Here is a 16,244-nt window from a genome sequence, read left to right on the forward strand (position 1 = left end):
GTTGTGAAGATCATGATTATATCCGAGGAGGACAAAGGACCCAAGGTGTCCATGAACGCAGCCATGACACTGCAGAACCTTTGCACTTGGCAAAAAAAAGACGAACAAAAACAACGACAAGCGTCCCGCGTACTGGTACACGGCTATTCTTTGCACCAGACAGGTAAAAAAAACTTTTAGTAGCGTTCATCTTACAAGTGTTTGAGGTCCTTGAGGGACCCTGACAAGCCCTTCTTTTCTCACCCAGCCCCGCCGAGCAGACAGCTGACAGACACAGTTACACAGAGAGGACTGAAAACTTTCATGGGTATCAATCACTTCTGGTTTAGTCGATACAAAATTTATCATAAAAAGCATGAAAACGCTTTCGACGTCCAATCCTCGGAAATTCAGCTTCGCTGCTTTCTACTTTATTTAGCCCAAATTCACAGACTTCTAGAAGACCTCAAAGGGCTTTGAAATGCGAAAGCCTCTAAATTCACATGTTGATCTGCATATGGAAAAATGTCACCTTAAAAATCCATCAATAACATTCGCTACACCTAAAGAAAAGCTTTTCAAAAATGGACAGTAGAAATGCCTGTAGAAATACTCATAACTCAGAAATTAATGAAACTCCTCATTCTCCACTTTTATACAGACTGAATTATTGTTATGACAATTTTATCGATGAAAAAGAAAACCTACCGTGATTTTTAAGAAGTTACATCGTTTCTTTTTCTCATGAAATTAAAACAGCGTGCTGTCATGAACTGAGACGTTAAACAGTAAAAACAGTTTTATTTTGATTCATAAACGGGGAAACTGTCGTTCTCTAACATGGCTTCAGACAAATATGTTGCTGTAAAGTTAAACAGGGAGCAGGTTTTTAAGCTGCTGACTCTTCTGGTGGAGTCAGCTGTCCAATGAGCCGCTGATAGTCACACTGTGGAGGAGCATGTTGTGAAGCCTGAACAAGCTTCTTACTGGCATCAAGAGACATCAGGACCTTTGAATGAATGCAAAAAAAAGCAATAATCTAAAAAAATCAATAAATGTGTGATTCAAAGTGTGTTACTGACTTGTGAAAGATTAAACAGTGAACAAATTTATCTAAAGGACAGAACAAGCTCTGAGCGTAAGAGCACAGCTTTAAATTCAATACCAGGAGGTGTGAACTGTTTTCTGATTTTCTAATTAAAAAGTAAAATGTAACTTTTTCAAAAGCACCAAATTCTCTAAACAGAGATTGTCTTATTGTAATGTGAGCATGTGCCCTGCTGTGACCTGCTCCTTACCTGACGCATGGCATCCTGCTGGCTGTACAGGTATAAAGATCCTATGGCAGCTTTTCTCACTGCACTATGGGAATCTGTGCATGCAGTTCTTAGAAGTAAGCCGGGCACATTTTCCTCCAGCAACAAGGATACGGCTCCATCAACATTTAGCAGGTTTCCCAGGGCAGCGCAGCAGTGACGACGTGTGAGGGCATCAGGATCACAGATTAGAGATACCAGCATGGCCACGGTCCTCCTGGCTTCATGTGTCCACCTTCTCTCCACCTCCTCCTCCATTCTCTGCTCTCTTATTGTTTCCAGATCACTTGCTGCCTCAATATCTGAGTATCTCTGTTTATTTTGTTGGTTTTCTATGCACCAACTCTCTCTATATATCCCCTTCTCACTGGGTTTGTCCATGTGTAGCCCAGCTGCAATATAGCCTAACCAGTTCCCAACCGCCCTGCAAGCCACCTGCCGGACAGGCACGCAGGAATCATTAAGACAGTTTATCATGGCTTTGAAAATGTCAGGTTGGAGGGCACATTGTGTTAGAGGCCTGAATGGATCCAAATTTCCTAAAAATCTACATGTGGCAGCCCTGATCTGCTCATAGGAGTGAGCCAGTGCATGTTGCAGCACTGAGGTTTCTACATAAAGTTGCAGGGGGCAGGAGGGACAACGGGCTATCTGAGACAATAGAGTGAGGAGCTCCACAGCAGCTTCCCACAGAATTTCCAACTGCAGGAGTTCGGGGAGCAGAGAACTGGGAGTTCTGTTTGGAGGACTCTGATGGCTGGAGGCAGGGAGCTGGTCATCCCAGGATGGCGAGAAAAAGCAAGAAGCTGCTTTTGTGAGGTGGTCAATCGAGCGGTGGGGATCACACAGGAGCAAGCAGCTCAGAAGGGAGAGAGGCAGCTCCAGTAGCTGAAGAGGAAGGGTTTGAATTACCTGCAAAAGCACAAAAAACCCAAAATCACACAGACAACTCACACATCAAACAGACAACAACAAACAACAACGTGAATCTAGTGCAAGATTTATCCTGTGTTGCATCAGAGAACTATGTTTGTCGGCGAGGTCTTTATTGGAGCAAAATAAGGCCCTAACCTGCAGGAGGCTTGTAACAATACCACAGCTGTCATACAACTGGAGAACTGTGGACAGCGTGTGTGGAGGCAGGTCCAGGGCGAATGGAAAACATAACAAGTGGCAGCTCAGTGTGGATAAAGTGTTGTGATTCAGATCCACCCTGGGTCTCCCAGGATTGTCCTTGGCAAACAAATGAAGACTGTAAGATATAAAAGATGCTACTGTTAGCTCCTGGCATTGTAGCTGACTTGTAATACAAATAAAAATGCAATTTAATTAAGACATCTCAACACTAACCAGTCGGTGCCCAACAGGCGGCCGAGAGCGTACACACATTCTGATCCAACATCACAAAACAGAGGAATGCACAAATATGCATCCTTGCAGAAGGCAAACAGCAAAGCACAGAGAAAGGAATACAGCCCTGTAACACACACACACACACACACACACACACACACACACACACACACACACAAAGAAGTAAAGTTTGATTTTCTCATTAGAAGTGTTTTCAGACACCGTAGGTTTCATAGGATGAGTATAATTACCATTTGCTGAACAGAAGTCAGAGTCTGATGTTGCACCTTCTAGGGAAGCACCGATCTTTTCCCACAGATTCAGAAAGAAAACTGGATTTAAACCCGAGGGCAAAGGGCCATTCTCATGCTGTTTAAACAAGAAAGCACAGACATTTAGTACAGATATGTTGCTAATATCCACTCATTTACATGTTTATCCAAATTTCATCTGCAGTCTGACCTCATTAAGTGCATCTAGGAACAAAGACAGCAGGCCATCACAGAGTCCCCAACCAGAGGGTGGAGAAATGTGGGGCTGATAATGTAGAAAAATAAATGGTTCACACATTTTCAGATCCCTTTAAGCTTTCATATTACTGCCAGGTTTACATGAGCGCCGTACCTCACATGGGTCCAAGACCAGAGTTTTCAGCAAGGATATTAGATGCTCCACATCAACTTCGACATCAACATTGTGTCGTGTGAAGAGAGACAAAACACAAGCAGCCAGAGGCTGAAAGACAGATAATCAAGTGTTTCACACAACAGACCAGCTCAATGCATATCAAAAAGCTACAGACACAGAATATTATATGTAAAACATGCTAAACATGGCTGACGCTGTTGGATAATGTCAGTGGGTACTCACGACCAGACGACTGAGATTTGGTTGACTAAGAATTGTTTTGAAGGACTTGGTGAACTCTTCCAAGCTAAGGCGTGAGAAGCAGATGGTGAGCTGCCATAGTTGGAATCTCGTGTGTAAGCACTGAGTATTTCACAAACAAACAAAATCAGCTTCAGCGAGGAACAAAAAAAGACTCTAACCTTTGTTCTTGTTCCACCCAGGCACAGTTCTTCTCCCAGTAGATCAGGACCACTGTGATCATTTCTTGAAGGACAGGGATACTCTGCTGGTGCCAAAGTAGAAGTGAGAAACATTGTTGCAGGATCAGTTAATTGTGAAACACTGTTTCAATGCAAAGTAGCAACCTTAATGAAATCTGAGCTGTCTACAGTATCCTGGATCAGGCCAAAGAGGACACGGGGTAGTCCAAGTTCAAGGCCAACATGATTCAACTTCTCAACCTCAGCAATCACAAGCAGATTATGTAGGACCCTCATTGGTTGCTGAATCTGCTCAACTTCTTTTACCACGCCCCCTTTTAGCTGTCCAAGAAAAGAAAAAAGAGTAGATACAAAACTGTTTTGAAGAAGGATAAAATCACACCAAGTGAAACGCTGAAACAAATTACCTGAGCTTTAAATGCCTGGATCTTGGATTTAATCTGAGGTATAACGACACTGTAATCTAATATCTCTCTCTTTTGTCTGCTGGGATCTGATAGTTGGGCCAGATTCTCCCAATATTCCTTGTTGTTTACATCCTGAAAGACCAAGAAATGATTGAGTGTCAGGTATATATTAATTTAACAGAGCAAGTTTTTTTTTTAATTACCAAAGGAGATGCTCTACTGAAAGAGAATATACAGTATAAATATTTTCTAATGCGTGGAAAAGGCAGCTGTCTCTGACCTGCAGCCGCAGTGTGGCCTGGCTTTTCTTACTGCATCTCTGCACAAGTCGCGGCCCGATCTCTTTAGACCTGTGCTTTGATGTCGACCTAGCTTGAATCTTCGGTCCGAGGCTTCCATTAGCAGCCATCATATCCAGCTGACCCGAGGTAACAGAAACATCGCCACGGGAGGGCTTGGGGTTGTGCACTCTAGGGGACATTGCTGCTGCCATCGCACCATTTTCCCTTTCATCCTTATTTTTCTGTCAGTCCACACAGAACAGGTTTAAGGCCCTCCGCTGATTTCACCATTCAAGCCTTAACAAATAAAAAACTAAAATAATAATAATTACTGATTACTTACTTTGACACTGTCACTTCCTGGTGGTTTCCTTTTGTAATCCCGTCCAAATGAACCCTCTCCCTCCAGCGGCAAACCTTGATGGAAGTTCATTTGTGAGAAGCTGGTTTTGTTAGAGTCGACAAAACCGTAACTTTGAAACTGTGACGGGAGGGTGGCAAGGAATAGTAGACGCAGCCTAGCAACGGCAGCTGCGTTAATGGCACAAAAAAAAAAAAAAAAAAAGTTGAACGTTAAATAAAATTATATTACTCCCTGAGTCAACTTCCCTAGAGTATTATTACTATTTTTCACCCGTGTTGGCGCCATATTAGAAATTCTATAGCACAAATTATTATAAATATATAATAAATCCTTATGGTTGAGGGATTTGGCCCAAGTCTGTCTGTAGATGCAAAGCTAATAGTAGACCATATAAAGTCACAATCATCATATTTAGTACTACAGACGGATGAGATGAAGATTTTCACAGACTTGGACGACAACACACAAAAAACTATTAATGATATTTAAGCTGTTAAATATATGTATAAAGAGCAGCGTTACTTCTTTTATCTATGTTTGACTGACAAAACTGAATTACATTAACTTTAGCTGCACTGTTTATATTAGAGCTCTGTAAGGTATGTATAATGCATTTAAAATGTATAATAGTACAAACAACTTTAATTCAAATGCTGAGGCTTTTTGAAAATAAGATTTTAATCCGTAAAGAAATAATAAAGAACTATCATTTAGCAACAGCCCCATCCTCCTGTATAGAAGTACTTTTGCGCAAAATTAGACCAAATTAGGCTGTAGCTGAGTAAAAACAATTAGAGGAGTTACTTTCTACCACATGACTCTTTTTCTGGCAATCTTAATAGAATACCCTGGGTATCCTGGTATCCTCTCGTTGGGGTTTCTCCTGGTGGACAAGAGGCTTGGTCCCTGTGTCTTTGGGTTAATTTTATCTGTCCAAAGAATATTTTTCAGGAACTGTGCTGGCTTTTTTAGAGGTTTTTCTTTGGATAGTCCAATCTAGTCTAATCTCCTTTAGCCCAGACAGAGGCCAGAGCTCAAGTTGTGCAGCAGAGGAGGCCAATGAGCTGAATGAGGCGTATTGACTGATGTCTGTGTGTTCAGCAGCTGCACACTGACTGCTGGCGAGGCAGGTTGGTAACATCTGTTTGTGCCAGTGGCTGCTGATGTGACTCCTTCAAAGCTCAATTAGAGGAAGAAGATGGCTGTATCTCAGCTGGCCTCATACAAAGGCTCTTGGACTGTTGAGCATTTCTGTAAAGATTCAGACACAGATGCCACAAAACAAACAAAAACACAAGAAGTCTTCTTTTTTGAGCAACACTTGTCCCATTTTCATCAGATTTCACGAGAAACAAATACTGTGCTATAGGTGTGATGTCGGATTCTCTTCCTTTTTTTGCCCTAAAAACAAGCACATTTGAATTTCATGAGCTTATACAGAATCTGCACAGTGACTGTTTCATCATTCGTGGCTGTGACAGTTGTAGTTTACTTGGTGGACCATTCTGTTTGCTCCTTGACGTAACGGCACCTTTAGTTACAACATGATCAAAATATTTGGCCTGCTGGACTGAAATTAGTACCACAGAAGAACCACTGTATACAACTGTGAGAAAGTAGTTGAGTAAAGTTGAATGAAACCATTCAAGGAGGCTGATTACAATAATTCACATAGACATCTGCACATAGATACCTGCAGGTCACTGAAAAAATGCACGAGAGAGACCTACAGTTCTCCAACAGGACGCAGGTACTGGACCATGTTATCAGGAATCTTGAGCACATTACACTTAAAACATACAAAACACAGAACAGGCAATGAGACAAGCTACAATGCTATCATCTGGGTGGAAGAAGTGATCAGCTGGAGGAGAACGTGGAGCTCATTCATACACAGCCTCGCTTTGCTCTGCTGAGTTTTTCTTTTGAATTATGATTCACTGAGAGTGATTAAGTTTACTGACCAGCAAAGCTTCACACCACAGTTATACAAAGGTGAATTACAAGGAAGGTGACAGAAGATTGATACTGATCCTCTTTGACTGGGACGGACATCTTATATAACACAGAACTAACTAATGACAAGTATTATGTGGGAACAAGGTGTGACTTACCAGTCGAAACCAGTTAGTTTTAGAGTAATAAAGGGAGGGAAGTTTTGTACATTTATTTAACAGTAGCAGTAAAAACTTACTCTGCACATTCAGGTTTTACAGGTGTTCCTGTGATAAATTAATACAATCTGATGCACTGTTAGAGATTAAAGCCTTCCAAAGTTCAATTCATCTGTACCAACAGTGTAGTGTGTGATGGAAGTTACTGTTTAGAGATTTATTCAGATGCTGCAGATATATTTTTAAAGTACATTTTTCTGATAATACAACTGCACTTTTTGTTCAAACTTTAGATTCTTATGTTTTTACTTGATGTGAATTACTTCATTCACTGCTTTATCTCAGTGTGAACAAGGGACCAAGATGGCAACAACACTGCCACTCAGCAAACTCCCAGCACTGCTCCAGAGAAATCCAAAGGAAAGGCCCGGGTGGTGTTCTCAGAGAGAGACATATTCTCAAGCGTCGCTTCAGTCTTCAAACTCCAACCAAGAAAGGACAATATTAGACACACAACTCAGTGAACTGTATCTCCCTTTCGTTTCTCCTGATAAAATCACTACAGCCTCTTCTCTCCTCTCTCTCCAGTCCTGCATTAAACAGAGTGCTGAGAATCCAACCATGGCTGCAATTTTCCGACAATGGCATCACGGGCCAGATTGACCTCCTGATGAATAAAGTCATTTGTAGTCTGTGCAAGTTTCAGCAATAGCACTTAGCCTGTTCCTTCTACTTCCGGGTCCATGGTTTTCTAGAGCTGAATGTAAAGCTCATCTAAGGTCTGTATGGCCTCACAGGCTACCGCTGAGCGTTGATTTTTCACCTAAAATGTGAGTGAAAATCATCAACTGAGGCTGTAGTATGCACTTGAAGGGGAAACTAACTGCATGAAACATATATACGAAGCAGAACGTGTGCAATACCTCCTCAATGAGGACTACACATACTTCAGGTTTAGTCATCAGGTCGTCCGAGTGGTGCTTTGCCAGAGCTTGAAAACTTTTAGACCCCCGTCTTTTCTTTATCCTGTATTTACACCACACAACACTGAACATGACTTCGGGAAAAACATAAATAACACAGCCGCAGTGTACAGCACTTCTTATGTGCAGTATTTAATGTCTCCTTGCTGCATTTCTTACCAGCTATCTCAAGACAGCAGACTTAAGCTAAGGGATGGAGGCAGGAGCTCAACCCTACCCTCTCTTGCAATATTTGGTTTGCATTGACTGTCTGCTTTCGTGCCTGATAGTCAACCAGGTTAGTAAAACACACGTAATTTCTAATAATCCAAAGGATTGTACATGATGTAGTTTATAAAAAGTGCTTTTTAAATGCTGTTTATACTGTTTATAAAATGCTTTTTAAAAAATCCCGTAAATCAAAGTTTCAGTACACAGCTTCTTCTACAGTTACTGAGGAAAACGACTTACCTTCTTTAGCTATGGCTATTGCATGGCGGAGGAAACATCCCAGGCCGAGGCCCTTGTTGCTTAGCTTCGGGAACTCTTGGAGGTGTTAGGGCTAAAGGCTTTACTGCAACAATACTTTTGGCAGCTACTACCTGTCCAAATGAGGTTACAATGCCAGGCTGGAAATGCTGCAATGTTTCCAAAATAGACACAAATGTATCTTTTCCTGCACTTTTATACTAAAATTAAAATGTAACTGTTGGTGATACACACAGTGCTTAACAAAATGTTAGACCACCTGTCATTAAAAAAATAAAAAAAGATTAATATTTTAGAAATCTGTCAAAAACATGGTTGAAACTACAAATTATGTGATTGACGAGGCAAATAGGAAACTGAACTCACATTTTTGTGAGAAGTTAGGAATGAATCAGTAATTATAAATTAGCATTAAAATATCATTTTGATTAAAGAGCTTGTGCACTCTGGTGGATTAACCATTACAGAACAACACAAATGATTACCAGTACACTTAATTTATGGCATAAAAATTGCACTGGATGGTAGTCTAACAAATTCATCAATCACTGTATAGCACAGTTCAGCTCATTTAAGTTCAGTTCAATTTTATTACAACAGTAGCATCAAGGCACTTTGTAATTCTGTTATTTTGATTCCTCGAATCATTTATTAAACAAAAGAAGAGTATCAATGATATATACTCAGATAATGAATGAAATCAATCAATCAAAGCACTCCATAGAAATTTGATTGGTAAATGGACTGATTCTTATATAGCGCTTTTCTACTCTCCCGGAGTACTCAAAGCGCTCTATACAACATGCCACCTTCGCCCAATCACACCCATTCTCACAAGCACTTTATCTGTAGTGCTTTCTAACTACATTCACACACATTCATACTCCGATGGATGCATCGGAGAGCAACTTGGGGTTAGTATCTTGCCCAAGGATACACAACTATGGGCAAGTCGCTACCTCCATCCTATGTGCAATTTATATGCAAAGTAACTGCTTATAATTCCTCACAATAGAACACAATGGTTGACTAAAACGGTTTAATGGGAGAGAAGATGCAAAACGTGTATTTGCATTTGCAGCTAAACCCAGTTACACCGTTAAATTCTCTTGGACTGAGGTGTTAAACAGCTTCCACAATAACAATTTGCTTTGGAAGGATGGTATTTTAGTTGGAGTTCCCCTTGGAGAATCAAGGCCACATTGGAGCTTTTTTGGTGGCACATTTGCCCAACATCTTAGAAAATCATTTTAAGCCATTTTCCTTTTTAACCTGTGATTTTTGCAGGTTTTAAGAGACTTTTTGTGCTTTATTGGGGAAATGCAACTAAAGTGTTAACTCGCACAAGCTGAGGAATTTTCCATGTTTGCAAAAAAGACAACTGACAGTAAATTTGACTGTTGACTTAATTACTTTATTGTATGCATTTCACACAGGATCCAATACCCTCCCTAAGTTGGCAGTGGTGAAAGAGCCAAAACTTGTTTAACCATGGTGCATTGCATTACTGAAAAGTTACCTTGACCTCTTTACTCTGTTTACAGAATACACAAATTACATTACAAAATCCCTTTATCAAAGCAACTCAATGTTTCCACAGAGTGTTTTACATCATTCCCCACCCTGTAACAGATTCACTAAGAATTTTAGCATTAGACATTGAAGCCAACAGTTCAATATGTTTCTGTAGAAAGTCCTAATCTCCCAGTACCCCTTGAAAGAGTTGCAGAGTTCTTTAAAAACTTGCATCAATAGTCTGCAAAGCAAGCCAGTAGGGATAGAAGCGTGTTAATGAGTCACTGAAGTTACAACTGATCAAACAAGTGACAAAGCCAGAGGCACAGCTGCATGAACTTGCCACTCAATGTTAGGTTTTAAATTTTCACTTGATCATTTCATTTCTAGTTCACCCACATTTAGTTTAAGCCAAGCTTCTACAAATGTTTGGAGACAAGCCACCAACTCTGAAAAAGACCTCATGATCATGTGAACACAGACATCTGTTCAACTCATGAGTCAAATTCAGCTTTCAGATCTACCAGACCCATTCGTGTACCAAGATTAACATTTTGAACAGTTACAATTTGCAGCATTTTTGAAGACAATTGAAATAAAGACACAAGCAAATGTCTCAAGTTGACTTCTTTATCATGTACATTGAAGTATAAAGAGCACAAAGCCATGTTAAGGTCATACAGCCTGTGTTTGACACAGTGAACACTTACAGCACCTCAAAAATTACCAGATTAAATAGCAAATAATCCACTACATATTCACATGGAGCCAGATTTACAGAGATTTAAGGAATAAATATGCCTCAAGAAGTCTTAATAAAAGGAAGTCAGCCAGAAACTGTGATTTTAATCACGAAACATTTCTGGCTAAAAGTTAAATATGGTGAAGTGGATAAATGTAGCCATTTCTGTATAAACTTTAGATTGGCAACACTGATAATGTTTTAACATTTTACTGTAGCAATTTCAAGACTTGAGGTAGAAAAGTGAATCTGATCTCCAATTCTTTTTGTGTCAGTTTAAACCAACACTTCTTTGTAAAAATGGCCCAAACTGTTTACTTAGCTCTAGAAGTCGATTACTTGCTGATGCTTAAAGTTCTGGTGATGAGGCACTAGTTTAAAGTACATGATGTGTGCAATAAGGAAAGGGGTTGGGTGGGTTATGATTGTAAGAGGGAGGAGAATCAAGAACTTTAGCTAACAGACTTCAGTTTGGCCCATGGGTTTGTGCCGCGCACCTCCAAAGACGGCATGTCGCAGAAGATGTGATTGCACAATTCTTCCAGTGGGGGCTCTGGGTCTGTGGTGGCAAACTGAGCTGCATCCTCGATTTCCTTCCTCACTTCTACATCGATTTCCTACAGATAAATAAGGACAGTTAGACACTGCAGCCAAGAAAATTTGGTCAAACCAATAGAAACAGAGAATAGACATATTTTGTTTACCATTCTACTTCAAATGGAGAAGGCTACTAAAGCTCATAGAAGCATGACTCTAGCACGGTAATTAGCGTGTGGCCCTCGTCCCATGGGACTATGTATTTTTCTCAGCTGTTTATAAAGACTTTAGCATTGTTCTGTCTCATTGCATTTTCCAGTCTATGAATGCAATTTTCCTCAAAGACAAGGGATGATACCTGGAGGATCTCATCTTAAATTTAGCTGTAGAATTTTACACTACTGTTAAAGAGCAAACACTTTCATTACCCTCACCTCTAAAGCATGCTGTTCACTTTCACTTGACAGACTAAAGCTAACCCAGATGTCAGTGTGCTTAGTCAGAATGATCTTAAACTCACTTGGTTATTAAGTTGTTGCAGTATCACTGTCTTTTAATACCCAGTTACAAAAACAAGGACTCTTGTTTGAGGCTTCCAAATTGTCAGAAGTGTTGGCTCACAGAAATGCTATTTCTATATCTGAAGCATTTCCTACCTTGAGCTCCTCCACGCTAGCCATGTTGTTGCTGAGCATGCGGTCCTTCAGCATGGAGATGGGGTCACTCTTACTGCGCACTTCCTGGATTTCCTCACGTGTGCGGTAGCTAAAAGGGGAGAGGGTGCAGGAAAGTTGGAGGGATGCACTACAGTTGCTATCAAATGCACTTTGAGGATTTAAAATGTTTTGTAATATTACTTTTGACAAATTTAGGCTCATTTTGGAAAAAACAGTGCCTTCAAAATTTCTGTGATCATTTCTATGAAGATTAGAATGAAATTCAAGTTACTTTGAGGTGTGAAGTCTATCAAATAAAGAAATCTGACAGAAGATACTGAATCTCAATTCATCCCTAGTCCGTTGTCAGGCCACTACAAAGGAGACTACTAAGGAGCAGAGGTAAGGGGCACAGGCACAGTGAAGAGAAAATCTGTAAGATTAAACTGTAGGTGAGAACTTTAGCCAGTTTAAGTTGTATCAATTTAAATAATCAAGTAGCTAGTCATTTACCTAACGCCAGGATCGCTCATGCTGTGTCCATGATAACGGTATGTCTGGAGTTCCATGAGAATAGGACCCTGAGCAAAGGACAAAGAAGTTAGAGATCCGAGTCGCATTTCCTGCACACGTCAATATGACATTTTAAACGTACCTTCCCAGAGCGACAGTGATCAGCAGCAAACCTGGTTGCTTCCCGGACACAGAGAACATCCATTCCATCCACCTGTGCACAAAGTTACTGAGTATTTTTCTTTAATCTTATCTTACAAAAAGTAATAAACTGACATGGTCAACATGCAGATTCTACAAGTTTATGGTAGCACCAAACACATTTGAAAGTGTTTACATTTCACGAACACATCACTCCAAATAGTATTTAGCGCACTTCCATCTAGTGAATTGTGTTCGAGACAGTCAAGGTTTAGGCATTCATTTGTAATTTTGGTTGAACAAACCCAAATTTAATAACTGTTATTTCAATTGCTAACAAATTGTGCAAGATATCAGCTTCTGTCAAGTGTCTGTTGCTCTGCAACAGCTTAAAATGACAGACGCAGCTCTACATGCAAGAAATGTGCTCAAGCATGCCAGACGCCTACCCTCAGACCAGGAATGAACTCTCCTCTCTTGAAGTAATCTGTGCTGGCTGCAGCTCGCTCCACTGAGGTGCCCATGCCATACCGGTTGTTCTCACAGATAAAGATAACAGGCAGTTTCCAGAGAGCAGCCATGTTGTACGTTTCAAAAATCTGGCCCTGTGGAATATACACAAGGCTTTAAAAGGGTGTCCTGTAATAGAAGCCTAGTTACATCAGTTTAGATTCTCCTTTGTACTAAGGCCATTTATTATCCTTTAACACTTCCCAGAATTTAGTTATGTTGTGCATTTAGCACAAGTTTGCTCAATTCCCATAGAGCAAGATTAAATCTGTCAGTGTACTGCAAAGTAAAGTAAATACTGGCCAGTTGTAGATCCAAATGTGTTGCTCTTTAACCCATTTATGTAAAAAAAGCTACACATACCTGGTTGGCAGCACCATCACCATAGAGACAGACACACAGCTCGTTGTTGCCCTGATACTTGCAGGCAAGTGCTACACCAGCACCCAAAGGAACCTAGAGAGGTCCAACATTGAGTACACTTCAGTAAGTGTCAGTTCAAACATCTTGTAATGCAATTAGATGATCGTAAACTATGGCAGAAAGATCAGTAACAAATTTAAAGCAAAGCTGGCAAATGCTACATTTACCTGAGCACCAACAATTCCATTTCCACCATAGAAGTGTTTACAGTACATGTGCATAGAGCCTCCTTTGCCCTTTGCAATACCACCTCTTCTGCCTGTGCATGAAAAAGACATTAGGTGATATTAACAAAAGCATTTACAGCTCAAAGTACATCATCTACTGAAATTTGTTCCTAGGTTTAGCCAGACTAAATAGGTTTCCTAGAACCTTAATCTCAGGGACTAGAAAACCAAGCTGAAGCAGGGCCAGCAACAAATGTGCCCCACCTTCAGTCAATTAGGGAGACATTTCTAGTGTCATCATTTTATAACTTCAATATTCTATGTCCTGGGCTCAACAGCTTCACTTTTGGGAAAATAAAGATTCAAAACCTGTCAAGTTACTCCAACAGCAACTGAACAGTTGCCGCTTTTCACAGGTGAGTCAATTCAAAAGGAGTTCTATTGTGTACTGATATTTAATGTCTTCACCAACAACTCACCAGTTAGCTCCGCCATAATCTCCTTCACAGTCCCTCCCCGGGTGTAAGTGTAGCCATGGGCACGGTATGCCGTGATCAGGTGGTCTGACAAGTTAATTGAGGCTTCAATACCAACAGCACAAGCTTCCTATAATGAGAAAACAGCTTGACATGTCTGGTCCTAAAGGGAGATTAATTCTGAAGAGTAGTCAATAAATGTTTCACAGGGCAACACTTCAAAACTTCCATTCCTCCAAAACGTTTAACATCCTTGCCAGATATTCCGAAGTTTAAACTACCATCCCTAACTTTCATTGTAGATCAGAAAAATCATCCAACCTGGCCATCATACAAGTGGCAGAACCCTCTGATGATTTTCTGCTTGTAGAGCTGATCTGCCTTCAGCTCCATACGCCTCATCGTCTGCATGGTGCGGTAGTACTGCAGACCCTCATCACGAGTCAGAACCACCTGAGTGGCAGGGCCCTCATCCAGCTTGAAGACGTCACATTTCTATAGAGAAGCAAATACCTATGAGTCAAACTGCCAAGTGCCAGTCTGTGTTCACGACATCACAATTTCAAACTTACCTTTATTTCAAAGGTAGCCTGGGTCGTGAAGTCAGCATATGTGCGTGCTGACATAATCACTGCAGCCCCCTGTGAGAAACAAGTATGCAAGAGCTTTCAGTCTATAAAAGCAATTCATGTCACATTTTGAGACAACTACAGAGATCATATAACTCCCAAGGCACTCATTTTTACAGAGTGCCTTCCCATTAGTCTGTTAAATGCTTCTATTGGACTTTTCATTTTATCCCTAATCCCATTCACTGCAAAGGTTCCTCCCCCAACCAGCCATTATTATAATTTGTCCTTCATAGGACCTGGTTTATAGTTAAATCATTCACTGAATAGTCTTTAAATGGATTGTAACTAAGTTTCCAAAAGTTTAAGTTGTCATCTGATTTAAGTTAAGTTCTTACCAGCAAGTTCATAACAAAAATGGACTGTGACTGCAGAATGGACATGAGATTGCAGTTTTTGTTGTTAAAGCTCTTAATATAGGTAGCACTTTAAAATATGTCAGACTATTAAGCATTAGTAAGGTACTAGCACGTGCTTAATTCATCGTTTATATATTGTTACTCCTCCTTAGTATGTAATTTATAGCATTTATAAATGACCATGTACACCTATCATTGCTGTACATGATGTAACTATGTACAGCTATCACTGTTACTACATGACTACTAGTAATAATCACAATCACAGTCATGATAATATATCTGTATATATGAATGGAATACTAAGGAAGAGTAATGCTATATAAATGATGAATTATGCACTTGCTAATGCCTATTACTACCTTAATAACGCTTACCTTTGTGACCTTATTAGAAAGCGCCACAAAAATATCAAATACAGTTGTTTTATGTTTCGGTTTTTTTCAAGCTATTGGCACTGAATCTCATGTTTAGCCATTTAAAGTGATGTCAGAACAGTAAAGTGAGTTTTCTTGGCTGTCTCAGTATTTAATACCGATTGTTATTAATGCTAGCTTTTACCCTTCCTTTAACAGTTCCCATTTCCATTCATTTAAACATTAACTAAGTATTTACTGACTGTCCGTTGACATTGAAACTTTAAATCTGTGCGCAAAGTTTTACCGTGTTAGCTAATGAAGCTATCATTCAGGCTTACAAGGTCAGAACAGCGATGGCAGTTTTGTTTTGGGTCGACTGGCGCTCTTCACAGAGACTACATTTTGCAGTGTTTAGATAAGTCAGTTTACAGAATAAAAAAAAAGCAGCACTTACATTCCGCTGGGCACTGGCTCTTAACACATTTGAGATAATGGCTAGCATCTTTCCTGAACTAACCCACCACAGAACCGTCCTAATGTCAGGATGTGTCCTTCCGGCTTGGGGCTTCTTCGCTGTCTTAAATATCAGCAGATAGAAAGCGCAACTGCCGACAGTGGGCTGTGTTCGAAGTGGAGGAGAGGTGTGGTTGGTGGTGAGTGTAGGAAATGCAACACTGATCAGTGGATATTTAATAATATTCTTCGACCCCCCTATATTTGACAAGGACGAAGACTTTAGATTTGAGGTGGTGATAGCAATATGAAGCCTTCTGAAGCATTGAAGCTTGTACTGAAAAAGGGTTCATTACCCGAAGCTTTTCAGCAAAGTTTTCTTTGGTGCCATCTTGTGGCCAAAAGTATGAAGAGCAGCTTGAATCTAAA

The 16,244-nt window shown here is 40.3% G+C and overlaps 2 protein-coding genes across 5 annotated transcripts; both read right to left on the reverse strand.

Moving 5' to 3' along the window:
- Positions 1–402: 402 nt before the first annotated feature.
- LOC109194568 (serine/threonine-protein kinase 36) lies at positions 403–4,920 on the reverse strand. 4 transcript variants are annotated; one of them, XM_019363926.2, is made up of 13 exons: positions 4,750–4,920; positions 4,406–4,648; positions 4,126–4,257; positions 3,863–4,039; positions 3,698–3,780; positions 3,519–3,582; positions 3,273–3,383; positions 3,111–3,185; positions 2,900–3,017; positions 2,646–2,772; positions 2,367–2,547; positions 1,278–2,207; positions 403–988 (listed from the first exon to the last, which is right to left on the reverse strand). In XM_019363926.2, the coding sequence occupies exons 1-13, from the start codon at positions 4,837–4,839 to the stop codon at positions 869–871; spliced, it is 2,451 nt and encodes an 816-aa protein (XP_019219471.1). In that variant the 5' UTR covers positions 4,840–4,920; the 3' UTR covers positions 403–868. The 4 variants fall into 4 exon arrangements, with proteins under 4 accessions (XP_019219471.1, XP_019219470.1, XP_025766565.1 ...); XM_019363925.2 differs by having other exon boundaries at positions 3,698–3,783; XM_025910780.1 differs by having other exon boundaries at positions 1,278–2,183; positions 3,698–3,789.
- A 4,969-nt stretch (positions 4,921–9,889) lies between these two features.
- Positions 9,890–15,973, reverse strand: pdha1a (pyruvate dehydrogenase E1 subunit alpha 1a). Its single transcript, XM_003446838.5, has 11 exons — positions 15,817–15,973; positions 14,588–14,656; positions 14,337–14,510; positions 14,019–14,145; positions 13,540–13,631; positions 13,313–13,405; positions 12,889–13,044; positions 12,441–12,512; positions 12,299–12,366; positions 11,786–11,894; positions 9,890–11,209 (listed from the first exon to the last, which is right to left on the reverse strand). Exons 1-11 carry the CDS (start codon positions 15,862–15,864, stop codon positions 11,045–11,047), a joined length of 1,173 nt encoding a protein of 390 aa, XP_003446886.1. The 5' UTR covers positions 15,865–15,973; the 3' UTR covers positions 9,890–11,044.
- Between the last annotated feature and the right edge of the window lie 271 nt (positions 15,974–16,244).

This window comes from Oreochromis niloticus, linkage group LG10 (assembly GCF_001858045.2).
Source record: "Oreochromis niloticus isolate F11D_XX linkage group LG10, O_niloticus_UMD_NMBU, whole genome shotgun sequence".
In the NCBI taxonomy this organism is placed as follows: domain Eukaryota; kingdom Metazoa; phylum Chordata; class Actinopteri; order Cichliformes; family Cichlidae; genus Oreochromis; species Oreochromis niloticus.